This window comes from Melopsittacus undulatus, chromosome 4, assembly GCF_012275295.1.
Source record: "Melopsittacus undulatus isolate bMelUnd1 chromosome 4, bMelUnd1.mat.Z, whole genome shotgun sequence".
NCBI classification, from domain to species: domain Eukaryota; kingdom Metazoa; phylum Chordata; class Aves; order Psittaciformes; family Psittaculidae; genus Melopsittacus; species Melopsittacus undulatus.
Genome location: NC_047530.1, coordinates 53,090,468 through 53,114,285, shown reverse-complemented (window position 1 = coordinate 53,114,285; position 23,818 = coordinate 53,090,468). Strand labels below are relative to the sequence as shown.

General features: G+C 36.8%; 1 protein-coding gene across 1 annotated transcript; it reads left to right on the top strand.

Annotated features, from left to right (window-relative positions):
• Positions 1-3,288: 3,288 nt before the first annotated feature.
• CTR9 (CTR9 homolog, Paf1/RNA polymerase II complex component) lies at positions 3,289-23,615 on the top strand. The gene is made up of 25 exons (XM_005141321.3): positions 3,289-3,405; positions 5,030-5,128; positions 5,724-5,963; positions 6,405-6,522; positions 7,153-7,242; positions 8,698-8,846; positions 10,604-10,711; positions 11,201-11,308; positions 11,423-11,659; positions 12,391-12,480; positions 12,581-12,709; positions 12,803-12,986; positions 13,969-14,057; positions 14,325-14,510; positions 14,687-14,774; positions 15,023-15,171; positions 17,254-17,370; positions 17,468-17,613; positions 19,151-19,222; positions 20,412-20,547; positions 21,058-21,204; positions 21,635-21,792; positions 21,936-22,032; positions 22,357-22,469; positions 22,720-23,615. Exons 1-25 carry the CDS (start codon positions 3,361-3,363, stop codon positions 23,126-23,128), a joined length of 3,504 nt encoding a protein of 1,167 aa, XP_005141378.1. The 5' UTR covers positions 3,289-3,360; the 3' UTR covers positions 23,129-23,615.
• Positions 23,616-23,818: the final 203 nt, after the last annotated feature.

Genomic DNA, 23,818 nt, shown 5'->3' with positions numbered 1-23,818 from the left:
AAAATAATACAGTTTTTGACAGCTATACAAAAACTTGTTTGGCCTGTAAAAATAAAAATTAATATGAAGCAGCAAAGATGATCTTTATCTTGTTACATTTCACATTGTTTTTTAAAAAGAGCTAGTTTTGTGGGAAGAATATACCCATAATGCCACTCAAAGTACATTTAATATTCTGCTTCCTTAGCAGCAAGACAGAGATTCTTAATGCCTTACTGTAGTAAATTTGAGATATATGGATAATTCAACAGCCTGGAGAACTAAATAAAAATATAAAAATAGTAAACTATCTAATAAAACAACTTACACTATTAAGCCCATTTTTAGCTCTTCCTACAACAACCAACTCAGCATTTTACTAAACCTGCTATCTTTTCAAGATACATATACCATATCAGGGCCTTAAGAGCATTAATAAGGTTTAATAGCCCTGACAAGCCCAACATGATGTATTCTGCCATACCCCTGCCTCAGAGCCCAGGAGCTACATCTAAGCTCAGGCCAGGACAGTTCTGCTTTAAGTTACAGTTGAAGCATGCTGGTCTTTAGCTCAGTCACAGTTAAGGTTTTCTACCTAGATAGTCTCTTTACTTGGACTTGTACCCAAGGGGTGGTTTCTACCTTAGTCTTACCTTGCCAGTAAGGACCTGTCTGGCAGTTATTGGGCTGTGTTAGACCTGGAACTTCCAGCTTGGTCTCAGACCTGCCTCACCACTGTGAACTTGTCTGATGCCTGCCCTACTCAGGAGCTCTAGTGTGGGTCTCAGCTTGCAAAGCCCCTGCCTTGCTGTCTGTATGTGCTCAGTTCCTGGGTTTCCTCCTTGAGGGATTAGCAGACCTCACTGCTCCCTGATGCATAATGTTGAGCTCTTCAAATCACCAGTTTTGGACCTCTCTCTTTTTTTTCACAGCTCAGAATGAGAAGGTCAAAAACTGACTACTGCACTGTTGTGACTGTTGACTACTGTCAGTAAGTGATGATATGCACTGTTAGAATTTGCAGTCTGAAGACGCCTAAAAGTGTGCCTATCTTTATTCTTAAGAAATCTCTGAAAAAAAGTGGTTTGTTTGGGTTTTTTTTTCTAACAATCAAAAGTAATGAAACTTTGCTACTGAAATACATGTCTCCAACCACCAAACCATAAAATGGGGGCTTATTTATTTAAATATAGACACCTCAAACATCAATGGTAATTTGCTTGCAAAGAGTAGTAGGTCAGGTAGGTATAGGCCTTTTTTATGTTATTAAAGTAGCTTAGTTAAGCTCAATTTTCATTCCTGAAAAAGGCTTCTAATTCTATATGGTAATAACATTTTAAAATATTATTTTCACTATATATATCACAAGTGGAAGTTCAATTTGCTACATAATATTTGCTATTTATATAAGTATTTCTGATACTGACAACCTGCCAAGTTTAACAGTAGTAATTTAAATTTTCATAATAATAGATTTTAGTGAAATAAAAACAAAAGGCAGTAAGATAAAACAACTCCCTTCTGGAAATGTTCCTAAGCACTCAGAAAAGAAAGAAGAATAAAAACAAAGAATTGCTTTCCCTCTTTAACTTTGGTTTAATATTCTTAAGGCCTGACCTTATGTAATCTTTCATTTAAACTGGGGTTTTTTGATGGGTTTTGGGGTTTGGGTTTGTTTTTCTTTTTTTCCCCCATGAGGAAAGCCAGTTTACTACAGACACTAACGGATGAACAAACCTCAGGAACAGACTGCCTTTTCCATCCAAATTGCTTCAACGATAATTAAAATATCAAGAAAAGTAGTTTGTTTATGAAAAAATCAGCCTATAAATCAGAAAAGCAGGCTTAGGAACTCTATTAATTAGTCTCTTGTTCTGCATAATGTTGTTTTTGGCATGTTTTTAATTAAATAAATGTACTCTTTGACTCCTATTAATTTTAATGCCAACCTACCTTCCTGTCACAGGCAAAAGTTTCCCTGCAAAAGTTATTTACAGCACATACCTACTCCAAGACTTATACGAATGAAAGAAGTACTAGTTATACCTCACTGGACCAGGTGACTTAGTTCAGAGTAATTAGTGCATGAAAAAAAATAAAAAGAATAAGATTCAAAATGTTAAATAATTAAAAATACTACTTGCTTTGTCTTCATAGAACAGGTGACACTGCAAGTACACTAGTCATTGCTATTATAATATATAGTACCATAGTAATCTATAATTAATTTTAAAAATAAAATGTAGTAATTTAATGCTTTATAGTTATGACTATCAGCTCCATCAAAATTCAGTATTCTGTGGATGGTTAGCTGTGGGACAAAAAGAAGTTTGTTTTAGGGTTTAATTGGCTTTTTAACTAGTACATCACAGATATGGGGTTTTTCTAAATCTTCTTAGTAGAAATGTGCCAGAGAATCTTTTAGTCTTACTACCTTTTTTCTATTTCCTTTGATAGAGCTGCAGAAATAACTAAGATTGGTTGTATGTTACAGTGCATAACATGTCTTATCCAAATACATCAGCACATCTGCCATCACCATTGGAAGAAGTAATTTAGGAACCCTATTTTATAATTCCTTCTTTATGCATGAAGCTCCATAAGACTGAAGGCCTCGCAGAAAACAAGTTTCAGGGTCAAGGCCCACATTCAGGACTCAGAATTTTATCAGATTCAGTATTTTTAATTAAAAATAAATCAGATAATTTGAAAAGTTTGGCAACTGTGGCTAAAAAATTTGTAAATATATAACAATTTTACACCACTAAGTTAGTCAGATATGCATTTGGATTTACACACTGTTTGGTTTTCCATGAAGACAGGAAAAATTCACACATTTTAATGCACTTAGTTAGAAACCTTTATTTTAAAATAACATGAGATGAGGCACAGCCTAAGGGAGTCATGGTATGAAGACCAGAGAACAACCAGGTGTAAGTCTATTCAATTTACGAGCGTGTAAACGCACAGCTTTACTTCTGGGTATTATATGTATTTCTATAGGTAAGTGGTCTATATGTAGAAATTAACGGGACTAATACCTCCGTGCAAGTCCCCGAGAAGGCCTCGCTCCATCCTGAGGAGCCTGTTCCCTCTTTAAGCAGAGGCCTCACTTCTCCAAACACAACACTCCCACCGCCCGCTCGGTTGGTTCCTTGCTGACGGGCGGCCGGGAGGCCGCCGTTGCCGTAGCAACAGGACCCCGAGAGCGCACGGGAGCAAAGTGACCCTCGAGGCTCGCTGCGATTGGCTTTTCGCGTCTCGGGGGGCGGAGCCTTCTCCCCCACCCGCCTCGCCTTGGCCCGAGCACGTCCGGGTCAGCCGGTGCTTGTGAGGGGAAGTACGCGTGTGGTGGCCACGGCCGGTGGTGGAGTCGCCATCATGTCGCGGGGGTCTATTGAGATCCCTCTCCGGGACACTGATGAGGTGAATCGGGGGTTGGCGGGTAGAGCTAGTGCGGTCTGGACCCGAGGAGGAGAAAGGAGAGGGCGCGCTGTGTGCTGCGTGACGGGGCGCAGGCGGCAGTCGCTTTCTCGTGTAGTTAGGTCTCGGGCTCGAGGGAGATGGGCGCTCCCTTCCCTCAGCGAAAGAAGTTGCTTCAAACAGGTGTATTGCTTTGCGGAGAGAAATTGAAATCTCGGTTCACCTGGTGGACGGTGTCTGCTGTCTGCTAGCAGCTATCTCTGTCCTTGCCTGGCGCCTTCCTGGTGGCGGAGAGCCGCGGGGGGCAGGCATTCTATCGGGAATCTTTCGGCACCCCACGTCGGTGAGGAAGGGGCAGCCTCTTCTCCGATAATATATACTTAAAGCATATGCAGCCCTCAGAAATGATGGCCCTGCTGTAAGCAGTGTCTAATCTTCAGTTTGGGCTTGTGTATGGTGGCCTTGTCCAGCTAAATTTTCTCCGTAGTTCGTTAAATGCCGATTTTCCTGACTGCGCTGATTTGTAAATAGTGTGCATGTTCCTAAATCAGCATATAGACGCAGGTAGGACAGTTGATCCACTCTACAAAGTTACTTCAGTGTGGGTTTATAAATTTATTTGATTTTTCTTTAGTTAAGGTAGATTGTCACAAGCCAAGGTTAAAAACGCTTAAGAGACGTATTTGGAAATTCACAGGGTATTACAAAGTTTGAAATTAAATCATTCCATAGCAGGTACTAAATTAATACTGTAGCTGAATAAGGTAATGAAACATACTGCCTCTAAGATGAAGAATGCGTTTTTGTGAATGTATGTATCCATACTCTGACAAATTTCCATATAACTTCCATTGAGTTAAGTCTCAGAAAGGTACTTTGCTGTCTGGAGGCTACATGTTGGGGGGCTTTTTATTCTGTGACAGAAATCTCTATGTCAGGTGTCAACATGAATAGTTGTTCTTGATGCTGCTGTTCAAGTTATGGCTAGGACTACTTGGATGCTGAAGTTCTGAATTAATCACTTCCAGATTGCTATAAAATCCTTTTTTTTTTTTTAAACGGCCCTTTTTAACTTCCATATTTATTTGCTGTGTTGTTGATATCTATTTGTCATTAATAATTATTTTAGATTGTGAATGAGAGTTGCCCAAATTTAAAAACATCATTATCTGTTAAACAGGAGATCCAATAGCAACAGAAATATTTTTGCTGGTACTCTCAAGTTTTACATAGTCAAAACTATAAGCCCTTATGAACTGGATTGCTCTAATCCAGTCTTTAGAGAAAGAGTTCCTGCACTGGTAATTGGGGTACAAGCCTGGGTACAACAACTGCACCTCTTCTTTGCTCTAAAATTAAATTGTAATGTAGATGACTAATATGAAAGTATTTCTGCTTATTCTCTCTAGCTAGTATCCTAAGCATGGAGCTGTCTTTTCTCTGACATTTGTGAAAAGCCATCACTTTTGCTTGTACGGAATACAGTACATTATCACTTCCTTCTTTGTTCATAACCTTGTTTAAACACAAATAATTGTTTGGTTTGTGCTGTGACATGTCCAGCTTCCTTTGAGCTCTATGATTGTTAATGCTTTGTAAAAAGAAAATCTGTATTGTTTGGTTCTAGGTTATTGAGCTTGACTTCGATCAGTTACCTGAGGGTGATGAAGTTATAAGTATACTGAAACAGGAACACACTCAGCTGCACATATGGATTGCCTTAGCGGTTTGTATATATACAAATTATATATTTAAATATTATATTCAAATAATAACTTCCACTTGCTTACTGTTATGACCAGGGATAACTGAACTCTACAGGAAATGAATGGAGTTATTCAATTGCTGGTTCTAGGACAGATATTTTGGATTTGACATATGCATATAAAGATTTTAATTTCACCTTTTTTTTTCTTGAAACAGTGCTGCTTGAGGCCTGAGTTTTAAGTTTGATTTTTTTTTTGGGGGGGGGGAATCTTTTTCCCCTTAACCCATAATTTTGCACTTCATAAAAGAGGAGTGTGCCATATCTATACCATAGATATGGTGAAATACACAAAAAGTCAAAGAAGTTCAGAGGAAAACCAATGCATTTTTCACTTACAAATAGTTGTAACTCTTGTATTTTAATGTAAAAATACAAAGTTGGGATGATGACAGAAAATATTTTGTGGTATTGGAATGCCTTTGTATGATTATCCATATGTTTATGTCTGACTTCTGCATTTTGAAAAAAAAATCTGTGTAAGCACCTGAAGCATCAACTTGATATATTACTTACTCTGGGGTAGTATTCTCTGATAAAACTATTTGTTTTATAGCTGGAATACTACAAACAAGGAAAAACAGAAGACTTTGTGAAGCTGTTGGAAGCTGCACGTATAGATGGTAACTTGGACTACAGAGACCATGAAAAAGATCAAATGACGTGTCTGGATACTCTGGCAGCATACTATGTACAGCAGGCTCGGAAGGAGAAGAACAAAGATAACAAGAAGGAGCTCATCACGCAAGCTACATTGTTGTATACTATGGCTGACAAAATTATCATGTATGATCAGGTAAAAACCAAAGTCAGTTTACAGTCACTAGGTAATTTAAAAATATGTATTTTTAAAGAAAATAAGTATTGATTTACTAAAAGGAAAATACAAACTGCTTAGGCTTTAAAATCTCTAAGTGTAGCATATATAGGCAAAACTTCTAAGTATCTGAACTGTGCACAGTGCCACCAGGAATAATTATCTCTGGCTTGGGACACCTGATAAACTATGTCAGTCAACTGGTTCGTTGGGGAGGAAGGATTGGTTGTTACTATCTTGATAATATATGAACTTCAGAAGTGGATAATAAAGACCTTTTTTGTTTTATTTTTCTTCCTGATGTAAGAGAAATAAATTAATCATAGAAAACATTATGGCATAGCCAGTTAATATTCCAGGTAGTCTAATTCTTCATATTTTACAAAGATTAAACATGTCACAATTTTTTTCCTTATCTAGAATCACTTGTTGGGAAGAGCCTGCTTTTGTCTGCTTGAAGGAGATAAGATGGACCAGGCTGATGCACAGTTCCACTTCGTGCTCAACCAGTCTCCAAATAATATTCCTGCCCTTCTCGGTATGGGTTTGTGGGTATTTGTGTAAAAGCTTGGTCTCTCCAGTTTTGGAATGAATCACGTGCTTAAGAAGACTACATATGTGAGATGAGAATGTGATCAAGAAGTGTGCACTTTTGACCAGAAACACATGACAGGGATTTAAACCTGGGGAGTATGTGTGTGGGAGTATGAAAGAGCTAGGAAGAAGTATATTGTTAGCTAGCATCTTCTGAGACCCATGGGTATATATCCAGTCCAAGTACTGGTATTTCCCTGATGGTGTAAGTGAAGCTGTAGACTATTGAAGGTGACGATAACAGTAGTGATGGGCTGTAACACATGGATTTTAATTTCTTCGTTAATTAATCTAGTTTTAGTAAGTGTCTTTCCTCTGGACCAGGAAAAACTTAAATTTCTGCAGAAACCCATGAAAAAGTAAATTTAGTAACTTAGTATATTCCCATGTTTGATTTTTTTTTCCCATATGCTTGACATCGTCATAAATTTTAAGTTGTAGTTGTCTTAATTTTCTGATTTTAACTGTAACTTTTGAAAATCAGCACAGTACAACTTTAATACTTACGAGCTTCTGATTTGTAACTGCTTTGTTTATAGTTCTGATTTATTTGTAACTGGTATGTTATTAACAGGTAAAGCATGCATTTCTTTCAACAAGAAAGATTATAGAGGAGCCCTCGCCTACTACAAGAAAGCATTGCGTACCAATCCAGGTTGCCCAGGTAACACAGAAAGTATTTGTGAGAGGAAGTATTTGCTGTCCTTGCAAACTAACTCAAGTCCTCCTAATTCAAGTACCCAGGCTGTCAAAAAAAGACCCGACTCTCATTATGGAGGAGTTAAGGTGTTTGTTGAATTGTTTCTTAATTGTTAGAGAAGGTAGTTGTGTTTAGGAAAAATACTTCTCATTTTTTCTAATTATTACCTTTTGAAAATAATTATTTGAAATGAGAAGATGTATGTAAGAGAAGTAAAAATTTTTGGGCAACTGACTTGTTAAAGACTTGCAGAATCTGTCTCTGAGCTTTTGGAATAAGGATTAAGAAATTACATGTTAGTATTAATAGTGAAACAAGAGAGGAAAATTAAAATTCTTATAGTACATGATTTGACCTTCCTGGTGTTGTATGATTTTTCTTAATGCAAAAATCTGGAAATGCTATTAGTAATGGCTGAAAAAGTGTTGCATGTGATTTGAAGATACTAGTTCAGGGTATTTGCATTAGAATCGCAAATACTCTGAAGTCTCTTGAGAGATGTGGTATACTTAACCATAACCCATCTGGACAAAAATTTATTACTAAGTTGATGTGTACTCTGCAGTCTGGTTTAGTGCAAGAATCATTGCTGCAAAAGTGCATTTAGAAATGCAAGCCTTACCTTAGGTTAGATGTAAGGAAGAAGCTCTTTACTGTGAGGGTGGTGAGGCACTGGAATGGGTTGCCCAAGGAAATTGTGAATGCTCCACCCCTGGCAGTGTTCAAGGCCAAGTTGGACAGTCTTGGGTGACATGGTTTAGTGTATGGTGTCCCTGCCTGTGGCAGGGGTTGGAAGTGGATGATCTTAAGGTCCTTTCCAACCCTAACTATTCTATGATTCTCTGATTTACTCTCCCTTTTCATACAGACACACATTGCTGTTCATAAATAACTTCATTCTTAGTTCACAAGTAGTCTGAAAGGGCAGTATGATGTAAATTCATTTCATTTGATCATGGAATTTAGAGGTTGATAAACAGCATTTTGTTAGCAGTGAATCAGTTGATCATATGAGCTAACTTACTTGTCTGTGATTTCTGAAGGCTGTCTAGTCTTGGGTGAACTTCCCCTGCCTAAGAAATTTCCAGTTCTTTGATCTGGCATTTTTTAATGTCTTTATTTAACTTTTAAATAAATTTCCATAATAGCTGGTTTTTATTTACTTTATCAGTGTCTTTTGGAGATACTAGGCCAGTGTTCTGGGGTGGATGAAGAAACAAAGTCTTACTAATCTGTTAAAGTTAGTTTTGCTTCCATGTGTGGGAGGCTGCCTTTAAAGCCAGCAAGTAGTTAGATGGATTTACCAGTTTTAAAGAAATACTAAAAATTCTGCTTTTACTTTAATTGATGTCCAGAATGTAAAAAAGAGTCTTAAAGTTGAAATTTTGGGATTCTTAATGGTGTCATTTTGCTCTCTAGCTGAGGTTCGATTAGGTATGGGCCACTGCTTCGTGAAACTGAACAAGTTGGAAAAAGCTCGCTTAGCGTTCAGCAGGGCTCTGGAACTGAATTCAAAATGCGTTGGGGCTTTGGTTGGACTGGCTGTTCTGGAACTCAATAATAAAGAGGTGTGTCTGGCTTAACAAGAATCCGTACTCTGTTTACTTCTTATCTGAAAAACTTTTTAGCCTTCGAAGCTTAGTCCATGTTTTAAATGGGGCAACAACTTTTGTGGTTAAATCGTTTTAGGTCTGTATCACTACTGAATAATGATATAGGTATATACTTGTTATGTGAGCACCACATTCTGAATAGCTTTCTTCTGTTGTTAAAATCTTAAACTCTCTTTCTCGTAAAGGTGTTAAGAAAAGCAGTGCTAGGTTAACAATATTAATTAAAATAATAAAAACCCCTGGTGAGATATCCATGTGAATTCATGTCACTGGAAAAAAAAAAATCAAAAAGTGCTGATTTCAAAATATCACTCCTGAGATATAGTCCCAGGGGGTTAGTCCTGGGCTTTAAGGAATGTAAGCTTTCCAAACAAGTGTTAAAGATGTATCCAAGCTACATTGCATGTATGCCACATGGTAAAACAGGGAGTAGGCAAAAAAAAAATTAGAACTAGGCTGATGAAACCACAGCAAAGTGGTGATCCTACCTCTCCAGATGTTGTATCACTACTAAAATATATATGCTCATTTATCTTAGTTGGGATCATAAGATCTGAGATGGGTAATCTGTGCTGAGGAAGTTATCATTGGAGGATGGGCCATTAATAAAAAAAATACATATAAATAATTGTGTGTCACTAAACTTTGTGCATTGTGCTATCTGTAGAACACATACATCCCTTAAGTCAGATTTTAATAAGTAATTTTATGGGTGAGAAAATAATGAAACCTGGTATAGTCCTTTCTATTTTTTTTCCTGAAGGGTTTTGACTGAAGTCAAGGGATGAGCACACTCACCTTAGGCTTTCAAAAGCTGTGATTAAAAGCTGAACCACACAAACATGTTTTGTGTTCTTTGTAAGAAACGTATCACCTGTGCCTTTCTACTTGTGTTTTCACAACTTGTACTGTGTTTTTTTCACTGTCTGTTTGACTTCGTCTAATGTCTCAACCTCATAAAACCTGATCTGTTCAATAAGATAGCTTTCTGGTGATAATAATTGCAAAGTAAAGCACAGATGTTACATGATTATTAGATACCATTTGTGGTGTTTCTGTTAAGAAATAAATACAGAATTAAGTTGACATGCTTGTGATACAGATTTCATGGATGTTCCAAATAAATGGCAACTATTTTGTCAGTTACGTGTTTGAAATTGTTGGTAGGTAAAATTTGTATCCATGGAAAACTTTCTTTAAAATTTCTTCAGAAATAATGAAGTTGATATAATGATATCCCTGTGTAAATACCACAAACTTCTGCCATTTTCAGTTAGAACTTAAGTTCTAGTAGCTCTTAATTCAGCATCTGAAATTCATTTTATAATTCAAGTATGTGAATATTTTCATTTCACTGTTGGATTAATTGTGTAAAAGGTTGAAACTGACACCAAGCAGGAGCTAGGAACATCAGACAGTAGAAGGAAGGATTTTGGGGTGTGAGTGTGAAATGTCAAAGGACACCAAGATTAAAGGTTGCATTTTTATTTTCCCCTGCTCTGCTTTTTTCCATCCCTGTCTAGGGGCCTGATTTTCCATTTTCCATCTGTATGCTGCAGGGAGAAAAGCTAATAGCTGAATTTACTTTTTCTGTGAGCCCAGCAAGGTTTTGTCAGATTTCCTGCAGCAGTGCAGATTGAAGAATAGTTTTGAAGGTGTTAATAAGATAGAGCTATTGAGATGCTGTTAATACCTGTCAATGTTTTATTTAGGCTGATTCCATCAAGAATGGCGTTCAACTCCTCTCTAGGGCTTACACAATTGATCCCAGTAATCCAATGGTGTTGAATCACTTGGCTAATCACTTCTTCTTCAAAAAGGTAAAAAGTCTATGGGATTTTATAGTTAGATACTTGATAAATCTGAACAGCAGCAAGGATTCTGATGTTAGATTCAGTCTCATTTCATCAGGCAAAGTGGTGTCTAACATGGAACTGTTAATTTAGGTGGACAAGTTTAAATTGTATATAAATGTTTTTCAAGAAAGCCAGAAAAAGGTACACTTATTTCTTAATTCAAGGTGGCCTTTGTGTCCTGAATTCATTTGGGGTTTTAGATGGGGGGTTTTTTGATTGGTCTGTTTTTTGGTTTGGGTGTCATCCCACCTGATTCCCCCTAGCCATCCATACTTTAAAATACGAGATAGAGGAAAAAAAATGAACAATAACCACTAAAATTAAATGTCATAATTTAGTCAGTGCTGTGGCTAAAGCTTTCTTGTCTTTTCAAGCTGTCTTTGTTTAAGTAGTAAATCACTTTGCCATAAATAATTAAGGTTTTTAAATTTCATGTAACTTCCTTTTTTTCAGGACTATGGTAAAGTACAACACTTGGCTCTTCATGCTTTCCATAATACAGAAGTTGAAGCAATGCAGGCAGAGAGTTGTTATCAGCTGGCTAGGTCTTTTCATGTACAGGTAGGGCAGTTTTTAAAATCCTCCTTTGAGATTACAGTTAAAAGTATGTGTTATAAAAGTTTATACAAAGCTTACCTGTGAATATACTACCTGTCATTCACTTCTTTTTAACAGGAAGATTATGATCAAGCTTTCCAGTATTATTACCAGGCCACTCAGTTTGCTTCATCTTCTTTTGTACTTCCATTTTTTGGGTTGGGGCAAATGTACATTTATCGAGGGGACAAAGAGAATGCATCTCAATGCTTTGAAAAAGTTTTGAAAGCCTATCCTAACAATTATGAGACTATGAAAATCCTTGGATCTCTTTATGCGGCTTCAGAAGATCAGGAGAAACGGGACATTGCGAAGGTGAGTTTTGCTTCTGCCAGCATCATACTTTTACGTACAAGACTAGAGCTTGAAAATTGTGCTGTATCTTGTGTTGCATGAAACTCGGGATTACTTGGCTGTTGGTGTAGAATATTTAATATTGGTTGTCATGAGGGAGATCCTCTGAACTGTGGAGAGTCACCACTTCCGGACAGAACCGGGGGCTCTTACTGGGCTCTAGCTAAGGCAAGTCCAGGAACTTAGAGGAGCCCCAGCCTCATGCTTGTATTTAGTAGTATAAAAAGGGCAGAATTCTTCCTATATATGTTAAAATTCTCTGAAGATGGTAAATTAGCCAGTGATTTCCTGAAGACAGCAAATTAGTTAGTAATTTAAAGAAAATATCTTAGTTTATATGGAATGAAATGGTTTTTAAAATCTCAGGTAAATAAATGCAAAAAAATTGTAGACATCACTGTTAAACTAGTTTCCCGTGTTGTAGTAGTTTCTGTTTCTCTAAGACTTTAAGCTTAAGAAAATATGTACACATAATGTGTTACGTTCTACAGGAATATATAGTAACAAAGGAAGGAAACTAATGCAATTTTTTGTGACCAAATTGTGCAGATGTTTAGGATAGTTTCTTTTGCAGTCCTTTATATCTTTTTAGTATCAAGGTTAATACCTTTACTCTTTTGATTTTGATTTTTTTTCCTTTAAACAGTTTATGTGTCCACAAAGAGGCATAATTGTTTTCTGCTGGTTTTCAGGGACATCTAAAAAAAGTCACAGAACAGTATCCTGATGATGTAGAGGCATGGATTGAGCTAGCCCAAATTCTTGAACAGACCGATATACAGGTATTTATTAATATACACTGGGTAAATTGTGTGCTTTGCATAAGAGCATACAGAGCTCATTCTCTTAATGCTTTTATCCATTTTCTCTCTCCTTGTGAAGGGTGCTCTTTCAGCCTATGGTACAGCTACACGCATTCTTCAAGAGAAAGTACAGGCTGATGTCCCACCAGAGATACTGAATAATGTGGGTGCTTTGCACTTCAGGCTGGGAAACCTGGGAGAAGCAAAGGTATATAATTACTCTGAGTTTGAGTTGAATTCCCCCAGGTTTCCTTCAAGAATATTCTGGACTGCTTCATTCTTTTTTCTTTTTATACTTTAGAAATATTTTTTGGCATCACTGGATCGTGCGAAAGCAGAAGCTGAACATGATGAGCATTACTACAATGCTATCTCTGTAACAACGTCCTATAACCTTGCCAGACTATATGAGGCTATGTGTGAATTTCATGAAGCGGAAAAGCTGTATAAAAACATTTTAAGAGAACATCCTAATTATGTTGATTGTAAGAAACATTTGGTATTTTATTTGAACAGTCCTCCTTACAATACCCAAAACCCTTCCCATTTTCTGTGTCTTCTGATCTCCTTGTGTCTATCTTTATTTCATAGCAGGTTTTTGTTTGTTTTGTTGTTTTTTTTTTTAGGCCAGCATCATCCTTACAGTCTAATCTCCAGCTTCAAGCCTTCTTGTTATTACATAAATCATACTATACTCCAGAAATCTGGCAATATTAGCTTCTCTAGATTTGCATGCCTTTGCTTACTTGCTCTGCACCCCCACCAAAGCATTAGCACTTCAGCACTCAGATGCAGTCAAGGCCATCGAATTGGTATGCCCAGGCTCTGTAGCTCTACCTACGTGGGTAGTGAGAGACCCTTTGGGAGAATCACTTTATGTCTTGGACTTTGGCCTTCCTTCAGGGACAAAATGCTGTTGAGGGTCTCAGCGCAACTTCTATGGTGCACCTGTTTTTAGTCCTCACTCGGCTCTTTGTCTTGCCCCCAGGTAGCTGCCATGTGATATTTTCTGCAAAGATGAGCTGGTAGCCCTTGCTCAGCAAGCTGCAGCACACAGAATGCCCCAGCCTAATCTATAGCCTTTTCCCTGCTTGTTTTCTGTTGTCACCTTGCTAGCTGGTACTTTTCTCAAACCGTGTGGAGATGGGAGAGTTGTTTAAATTGAAATGCAGAAAATTATGTAACTGATGTATCCTTCCTCTGAGGTTTCTCAATTGTCTTTAACTTAGGAAACCAATTAAAAGAACTTACATTACTTTAACTGTTAGAAATCTGCAACTTCTGTATCGCTATTGTGGATGAGCTTTCCTCTTCACGTGGTGTGTCTCAATATGAGTAGAATATGGAGGGTGTCTTAATGTTTGCTGTCCTTAGCTGATCAAGGAAAAGATTGCTTTTGAAATTCTTTGTTTGAGATGACTTTAACCTGTTTCCTGAGTTTTGTATTATTTTCTATTTTTATTTTAGGCTACTTACGCTTGGGAGCTATGGCTAGGGATAAAGGAAACTTTTATGAGGCTTCTGATTGGTTTAAAGAAGCACTTCAGATAAATCAGGTTTGTAACCCAAAGTTTTAAAACACTTGAAATATTAACTTAAAATTTTATTTCCCTTTTGTTGCATTTTCATTTTGTTTATTCATATGAATTAGGAGGGAGCTACCGTAATCTACTATGTGCTTTGGTTTTTAGGGGTTTATTTTTTATTTGTTTTTTAGTATGGAATTCTGTTTAAGAAAAACAGCATGTTATACTTGGAAAAGTAAGCTTGCAAGTGAAAATGGTGCTTTTGCAACTTAGAGTGGTTTTTATTTTTCTATTTAGGACCATCCGGATGCCTGGTCTCTGATTGGCAATCTTCACTTGGCTAAACAAGAGTGGGGTCCAGGACAGAAGAAATTTGAAAGAATATTGAAACAGCCCTCCACACAAAATGATACTTACTCCATGCTGGCTCTTGGCAATGTCTGGTTGCAGACTCTTCATCAACCCACAAGAGACAGAGAAAAGGTAATATGCATCTTTCTGCCCTGTGTATGGTGTTATTTAATTTTTATATGCTGTTAGCTACTCAAACCTTTTCTTGATGCCTGGTTGGCATCTTATAGTACACAAAACCTCCACGTAGATCTTGCCATACCCTATTATAGAAATGAGTAATAATTGGGATGTTATTTTTTCTGTAGGAGAAGCGTCATCAAGACCGTGCATTAGCAATCTACAAGCAAGTACTCAGAAATGATCCAAAAAATTTGTATGCTGCTAATGGCATAGGTGAATATTAGACTCTGTTTTCCTTCAGAGGTGTTGATATTCTTATATTTCATGCTTTAATGTAGAATTGATTTTGCAGGCCCTGAATGCTGCATACTGGAGCACAGGAAAGAATAGCTTTTGCATGGCAGCTATCACACTTAGTTTTTGATGGGTAACTTTATTCAGGCAATGTTTCATTTTCTTTGGTAGAAGGACATAGTCCATGAACCTGGAAGCTTATGATGTACATATTACTTTCCCCTTAGGAGCTGTCTTGGCACACAAAGGATATTTCCGTGAAGCTCGTGATGTTTTTGCCCAAGTGAGAGAGGCAACAGCAGATATCAGTGATGTGTGGCTGAATTTGGCACATATCTACGTAGAACAGAAACAGTACATCAGTGCTGTGCAGATGGTAACATCTCTAAATTGGACTACGTAGTATGTTGGGTTAGATGATTTCTGGATGTTTCTCTGCTGTCCTAGCAGCTGCAAAAGTTTCTGAATAACATTTTAAAAGCTAAAGTTCTGTTTCTAGCTTGCCATTGGCTGTCAAGTCTAGGTTTAAAAACACTGCCAAATGTGGATAAGGGGGAACAAGGTACCTACCAACTTGTAGACTTTTTTTTTTTTGGTAGCAGAGTCAAACCATAATTGGCTTAGCATTATGGTCTTTGAATTAAGTTTTAGTTGGAGAGGTTTAGGTCAGTATAGTTACTGTATGTGATTTAAATTCAGATGTTAGTGAAGTAAGCAAATACAGTTTTCTGCTGGGATTTTTTAAATAGCGACACTTCCTATTTTTGTTCTTGATAATGATTGTATAAATAACAGTCAGATGTCTGAAGAGCTGAATGTGCCATGATTTCCTTCACCACAGCTAACATCACAAGGTAATTGATATTGGAAGAAATCTGTTGATGTCATCTAGTTCAACCTGCTTAAGCAAGCCAGCTTCCAAGTATCAACCTCTTGTAACTCAATTGACTCAATTAGTTGATCAAAAGCATAGAAGTAAGCTTACAAAAACAGAAAGGAAAAAAGAAAAGGAAAAATACCTAAAATTGTGGGACATGACAGAAGCTCAGAACAAATGTGCTTCAGTAAGACTGACCTCACATTGAGGTTCAAAAATATGTAATTCAGAGGCATCTTAGAGCTTTTTGTGATGGTTATAAGGTTGAGATGCCAGAGCCTTTCTTAACTGATCAAGACCTGAGTAGTTGCTATCCTCCAGTGAACAAGTTCTGGTAACAAAATGAGATTCATTGTTATGTTTGAATGGGGTCTGTTTGTTTTCTTAACACCTTCTCACTTTTATTGACAAAGAGCCTAATGAAAAGTCTAATTTTAGCAATGTTTAACCAGTCAGTTACAATGGGAAATTGGGTATCACTTTCACCTTTTGATTTATTCGAAGAATACTGTATTCACTTACTAATGTGTTTAAGTAAAACTGTTAATAGAAAAGTGTTTATTCACTGAGGTGTTTTGTTCCATGAGTTTTGCTATGCAGTCAGTACAAGCCACAATATTGGACTCAAAGGGAAATTAATTGTATTTAATACCCTAGCTTAACTGCAGCCACAAAAACTACTCTAGTGAGTTCTCTATCATAGAGCATACAAATCTGGGGAAGACTTAAGCTAAATACAAAATCTTTTACAATAAAGCTGAGTGAAAATTGTTCGCTCACAAAACAGTGTGATCCAAGAGTAGTGACTTCAGGCTTTACGGTTCAGGGCAGTGTCTGTATTTGAGCTGGAAATAAAAATTTCTTACTATTTTAGTATTTCTTACTATTTTAGAAGTTCAGAAAGGTTGAATGATTCCTTGAGAAAAGAGTATGTCAAACAGCAGATGCTTGTTAATGAAAAGGAAATGTTTCATCACTGCTTGAAGCTTTTAATTCTAGCCCCACAGAATCTATAGTGACAAGTCTAATTTTACGTTTTAGAACAACCAGATACCCCTTGGCATGCCAAGTTACTCAGCTAGGTGGAGAGGACAAATCTGATGTTGATTTATTAGAAAAGTGTGGGGTTTTTTTAACTAATTGCGTCAGATATATGGAATTGCTATATTAAATATATTTCACTTTGTAACTTATCTTGTATGAATAAAGAAAATAGACTTCTTCCACATGCTGCAGAGAATAATTGAGTGCTCTTAAAATGAGTCAGTTTTGTTGGATTTTATTACAATAGATGGTACTTGCAAAGTATCCTACTGTATTTTAAAACTCGCAGAGCCTCCTGGACTGCTGCCAGTTTCCAGAAAAATCAGGGTTTTGCTATGGAATAGCAGAAACAGTTTTCTGATCAGTGAAAAGGAAGCATCCATTTAGCAGAACATGCTTCTTTAAAAAAAAGGCAGTAATTTAGTGCATTGTACATTAGCAGTAATGGTTTTTGGGCATAGAAACAGGTGCTGGAGTTAGCTCACTAAAATAACCATTGTCACCTCTTACTTTGAATTTCTTTTTGTCTCATTTCAGTACGAAAACTGCCTTCGAAAGTTCTATAAGCATCAAAATACAGAAGTATTGTTGTATTTGGCCCGGGCTCTCTTCAAGTGTGGCAAATTACAGGAGTGCAAGCAAACTTTGTTAAAGGTACAAATATAAACCAACATGTGTGTCTTTAAATTCAGTAGTGTGGGATGATGCTTATTCTCTGTACCATATTTTAAAGCATGGTTTTCATTGACAGGCCAGGCATGTAGCGCCCAGTGACACAGTCCTTATGTTTAATGTGGCTTTAGTGCTACAAAGACTAGCTACCTCTGTCCTGAAGGATGAAAAAAGCAATCTAAAGGAGGTCCTTAATGCTGTGAAGGAACTGGAGCTAGCCCACAGGTAAAGATGACTTATTTCTAATTATTAAAATCTATTTTGTTGTTCCTTTACTGTGAATTTGCATTATAAATCTTAAGTCTGGTTAGAAGAGCAATCATCTCCTGTGAAACACTATGCAGTTCTGGAGTTTCTAGCAGGAAAACAAGGATTGGGCCTGACAAAACTGTGCATTCAGGCTTTGTGCTGGAGCGAGTTGTGTTTGGCCAGGTGGCCAAAATGTATTTCTCTAAGTGTTTTGTATTACTGTGACCAAGATGTACTTCTTCCTGGAATAGCATAGTTGAAAAAATGTTGAAGATATTCAGTCAATACTCTTTACTACTTTGATTTCCTTCAAAATAAACTGTAAGGCTCAAAACAATATCTATTTATATAAGTCATTTAATTAATTACTGGTAATCCTTGATAACTAATTTCACTCTCCTTTTGCCAAGTAAAGCCAAAGTGTTTTCATGGCTCAAGAACAGAAGCGGTTCCTTAAGTGTGTTTCAGATCTTTTAGTTCTCTGAAAATCTGGTCAGAAAACTTTTATTAATCCAATGCAATTATTGCTGTTATTGAACAGAAAGTTTCAGTCACTTATTCTGCTCCTAAGTGTAGTTGATGCTTGCTTTATGCATTCTTAGCTCTGTTTTTATGTGGAGGGTAGATAGTGCTTTTCGGTAATTTTGTCAAGTAAGGCAAGTCTTTCATACAAGCAAGCATTTCACAATTCCAGTGCTTTACATAATGCAGACTAAATGTTTGAACACAAATTCTAACTTGAATCCAAGTTAGCTTGTTATTTATTATCTTGAGAAAGTGGCATGAAAGCTTTTATTTTTACCCATTAACTAAAAATTTAGGTATCTATCACATCTTGGAAAATATGTTCCATAATCTAAAACTTGAGTGAGGAATTACTTTCTTCATATGCACAAGTATTTGAGTTCAGAGTAGCACAAAATGGGGTCATTTAAAATGTCTTTGGAATGTGGGAGGATACTGTTAACCTTGAAAATTAGAAAGCTGTTTAAATGGGTTGGAGAGGCTGCTTTCAGAACTCTGGTCATCATGGCTTACCCACCTACTTGAAGGCTTGTCACATTCACAAGAGCCTGTCAGGTAGGTTCAAGGAGCCTGTTCAGGAAGGGGTTTTTTAAATAAATTTTTCTTTCCCTGTGCTGGTTTCAGGCACTTAAGCTATGACAGATAAGGAATAAACCTACTGGGGTCACCAATGTCCTCATTGCTTGGAAGCAGTAAATGCAATCTTAATTCTTAAGATTTAATTCTTAATAAGACAGAATGTTTCTGTCTTTTTGTTCTGCTCTGGAGTGGTTTTAAATGTTTCATGTTTGGAGAACTTTGAATGTACTTTTATACTGTTGTATTAAAAGGGGCTGCACACAAGGAAAATCGGTGAAGTTTCTTCATCTGCTGAGTTTTAGAGGATTCTCATTCAGAAGTGTAAATGCTTTGTTTTAAGGCAAAATTGCAATAAACATGTAAGTAAAGCTATATTTGCTTGCTTTTGTTTGTTGTTTTTTTCCTCCAGATACTTCAGTTACTTAAGTAAAGTAGGTGACAAGATGAGATTTGATTTGGCACTTGCTGCTACGGAAGCCAGGTAAAAAAGCCCCAAACAACTAAACCACAAACAAATCCTTCATTCAGATACCAAGTAGAATATTTTTGTCTTGGTTTGGTTTTGTTTTTTTTTCCATACTAAAACTGGATTCCTAAATTTCAAATGGGAATTTCTTAGAACGGTAGAAAAACAAGTGCAGGATTCCTCCCTGTCTTCACTTTCTAACATTTTTGTGTAGCCTATGCGCCTCAGCTTGTGATGTCTGCTATTAGGTGGAGCCTGCAAAACGCGACACTGCTTTGATGGCAAAATTTCCATCAATGAGAGTGCAGAGACATTTACTTAAACATCTCTAGTCTTCACTGTTTTGACTTTAAACTTGGTAATCAAACAATGAGATTGATTTCATGGAGGTTTTTTGGGGTAGTTCGTGGGTGGTTGCATGGAACAGTTACTGAAACATGAAAAGGTTTTGGTTTGCGGAGACTAGTCTGCTTTAACTTTTGCTCAGGGTAATGAGCTTTTACACAAGCCTACTCAAACCATTTTCACTGTAAGCTTATTTCTTAGGGTTTCGCTCAGTATGTCCTAAGTTTCATTTATTGAACATTCTTCTAAGATTTTTTTATAGCTATATGCAGGTAACATCTGTTGACCATCATGCACTGGGCATCTTAAATGGGCATCATTAAAACACTTTGTAGAGACAAGAAAATTGTAATAATAAAAGAACTGTCATTGTAATATTAGCTAAAATGGTATTGAAAGTGCATTCCTTTAATGTTTCATGAGACTTGAACACTTTATGCAACCTAAACTTTTTACACAGTTGAGTATTTTTAAGATAGAATTTCTACCTACTCTCCTGCTTATATTTGCTAGTATGTTGTGGTTACATACAAGTTGTTATTAACTATACTTCCAAATCTGTCTGAATTAGTTGGGATGATTCTTTTGATGTTCATGTGGTTTTTTTCTGTATATGAACTAGCTAAATTGTAAGCACAAAGCAGTATGTTCTAATATTGTACATTGGAAGAAAAATTAGCTTACTAGAAAGTGCTTAATTTACTTAAAATCTGTACTATTCTTATTTTATGCTATTTTAAGTAGCTTTTTTGTTTGTTGGTGATATGAACATAATGTGATGCATGCCTTTTATAGGACTGTTTATTCTTGTAGTATGTGTCTGTCACCTTCCTTTACTTGAAAACATTGCATGTTACAGGCAATGCTCTGATTTACTGAGTCAAGCCCAGTACCATGTAGCTCGGGCACGCAAGCAGGATGAAGAAGAGAGGGAGCTGCGTGCAAAGCAAGAGCAAGAAAAGGAGCTGCTTCGCCAAAAGCTACTTAAAGAACAGGTTTTATTCTGTTATATTCATATACTATATATTTTTTTAAGTATGCTTTACTTTTCAAAAGTATACATATTATAATTACGTATGCTGTTGTTGCTCTGTGGTGGTATCTGGCATTACAGATAAAACATCTAGTACCCATTTTTCTTACTTAAAGAGCTAGCAGAGAATTTTATAGCTGACAGGTGATAACTGTTTCTTCCCCATCATCTCAGAACTAGGTTTTTATTTTTAAAATGAAATAAAATTAGTTTCCCAGAAGCTCTGCCACCAGATTTCTGTACGAACAGGTTGAATGAGGAAGCACTTGGTGCGACAGCTCTTGCAGACTTTTGCCTACTCTAGCATGGGCTTGTAGAAAACAACTTCTATTTCCCATGATGTGGACCTTATGCTATGACGTAGTCTGTCAAAAGTCAGCTTCCCAATTTCCTGTCAGCAAATACGCCTGTGATTATAATCACCACAATGCTGCATATACAGTAGTAATGTTTTATTTTCTTTTTGTTTCAGGAAGAGAAGCGTTTAAGAGAAAAAGAAGAACAGAAGAAACTTCTGGAACAAAGAGCTCAATATGTGGAGAAAACCAAGAATATTCTGATGTTCACTGGTGAAGTAGAAGGATCAAAGGAGAAAAAACGTGGTGGCGGTGGAGGCAGGGTAGAACACAATGCTTTTTTTTTTCCTTATTTTTTAATTTCTTTCATTTTCACCTCTTTATATGGTCTCTTGCAATAGCACAGGTTTTTAATTTCAAGTTCCTAGGTGCTACTGAGTGACCTTGCACAGGTTTAATACTCAGATTTAATAATTGGAAGCTAATACTTAAAAGTTCCAGCATGGAGGCATCCCAAAATCTGCCCTATTCAAATGTTAAAATAACAGAAGAGGATTATTTTATGTGAATTTGGAATCAGTTCCTAAATTATATCAGTGTAGAGACTATGGGAAAGTTGGCATAATAATGTCTGTATTTTCATATCTTTGAAAATGTGTTCAGATAAAGTTCCTGTTTTGAATTTAATTTTTGACAGCCTTTTAACTGGAAGGTGAATAATGGGCTGTAATATGGGACTTTTATTTATTATAGCGTTCCAAAAAAGGAGCAGGGGAATTTGATGAGTTCGTCAATGATGACAGTGATGAAGATTTGCCCATATCTAGAAAGAAAAAGAAGAGGAAGGGCAGTGGAAGTGAACAAGATGGGGAAGAGGAGGAGAGTGAGAGGAAGAAGAAGAAGAGGAGGAGGTAACTGATGCTTGAGACTTCTCTGAGGAAAAACTGAGTAACACGTGATAAACTGGACATTTCTTGAGACTATGTTTCTGCATATGTCAAGTTTTTCTGTGATGTTACGCCTTAAATCCTATAAAATATGTTTCTGTTTTAAGACCCCAGAAGGCAGATGAGGGGAGTGATGATGAAGAACATGAAAATGGGCCAAGACCTAAAAAACGACGTCCACCCAAAGCAGAGAAAAAGAAGGCTGTAAGTTAAACCCTGAGTAAATGCATCACTTTCTAAGTATGCATTTGAAATTCAGCATTACTCTTGTCAAGAGATTTATTTAATGTTGAAAATTACAAAGCTTCATGTTGTAACTACCTCTGAGCTTATTTTTATCCTCCTTCACTGCTGCTATTGCTGCTTCAGGGATAAAAAGGATATTTCTGAAGCCATGTAGAATTAAGTGATTGTAAATGGAAAATTCTTACAAGCATGTTTGGTTTTCTGAGTCTGTTTCTACATTTGGGCTGTACTTTAACCAGCCACATGAACAAGCAACCTGTTTTTTTAATTCAACCTCTACAGCCCAAACCAGAACGTCTGCCTCCTTCAATGAAAGGGAAGATCAAATCAAAAGCCATCATTTCATCAAGTGATGATTCTTCTGATGAGGATAAACTCAAAATTGCTGATGAGGGGTGAGAATCTTAATTAACTTTGTACTGATGTTTCAGTGCATGCTTTCAGTAGGAGCTGCAATATTAATAAGGCAATGAGAAGATTATGAGAAGCTTTTCATTGTAGTCAGAGTATCACTTTCCATTGCAGATTAATTCCACTCATTCTTCCCATTCAGATAAAACTAGCATTACTCAAATCCAGGTGTCTCTTTTTGTTTTTAAGCTAAAGATAACATCTTTTAATGCCTTTTTTTTTTTCCCCCTACAGACGTGCTAGGAATAGCAACAGCGATTCAGATGATGGGGAACAGCAGCACAGTAAGCGCATTGTTTCTGATAGTGATTCTGATAACAGAAACAAATCTGGTAGTGAGGCAGGTAGTCCGAGAAGGTCCAGTGTCCACCCATCTGAGGAAGACTCTGACAGTGACAGATCGGCCAGGAAAAGGAGGCAGTCAGATTCGGAGCAGTCTGACAACGAGTCTGTGCAGTCGGGGAGAAGTCGTTCTGGTGGTTCAGAAAATGAGTCTCGCCCAGCTTCTCGCAGTGCTGACTCCGACAGAGATTCTGAGAGAGGATCTGACAATGAGGGTTCTGGCAGAGGATCTGGTAACGAATCTGAACCAGAAGGATCCAATGATGAGGGGTCTGAAGGTGGTTCAGATGACAGTGATTAGATCTGAATTAGAGACCATCTTTTAAAAATGTTCCTGTAAATATATTTCAGTTGTAGGGGAAAATCTGATTTTTATATTTGAAAACTGTGATTTAAAAAACCTTTAATGTTTTAGTAGCCTGTTGTGAGACCTTCCTGTGGTTCTTTCTGTTAGCAACTGATGGATGTTTCTAAGTTGGCTTATGGTATATTCTTAAATTAAAACTGCTGTAAATGAACAGAATCCCTGTACTATAAATCAGCGCACCGAGGATGGAATGCATGTAAAAACTATGGAACATAAAATCTCTGCTTAGGTAGTTCCAGTGTGACTAAAACTGTGTTCTGTGCTTATACATGCATAGATGGATCTTTAAATCTTACCAAATGGAACAAAGAGCTGTGATACTCCTCTTTTTTTCCTCATTCTGATTAAAGGTCAGTAGGGAGGTTTTTCTTACTTTCTATTAAAGAATACATTTGCATGATGCAACTCCTTTTGTTTCCAAGAATTTGTTCTTTTCCTTCTGTTTTTGTGTTAAATCAGTTGAAAAGATGCAGATACTAAAGAAATCTTGTAAAAGTAATGATATTAATGAAGTATTTAAATTGGCAAGTAAAAAAAAGAAACAGATTTAGAGAACTCCGTATTACTCGAGAAGGGTAAAGCTGCTGGTATCACAATAAACTGTTCCTGCTTATTTACTTCGAT

Coding starts and splice junctions, on each gene's coding strand:
- CTR9 (XM_005141321.3), top strand. CDS start 3,361: ATGTCGCGGGGGTCTATTGAGATCCCTCTCCGGGACACTGATGAG. Junction 3,406..5,029: donor CTCTCCGGGACACTGATGAG/GTGAATCGGGGG, acceptor GTTTGGTTCTAG/GTTATTGAGCTTGACTTCGA. Junction 14,058..14,324: donor AAGCACTTCAGATAAATCAG/GTTTGTAACCCA, acceptor TTTTCTATTTAG/GACCATCCGGATGCCTGGTC.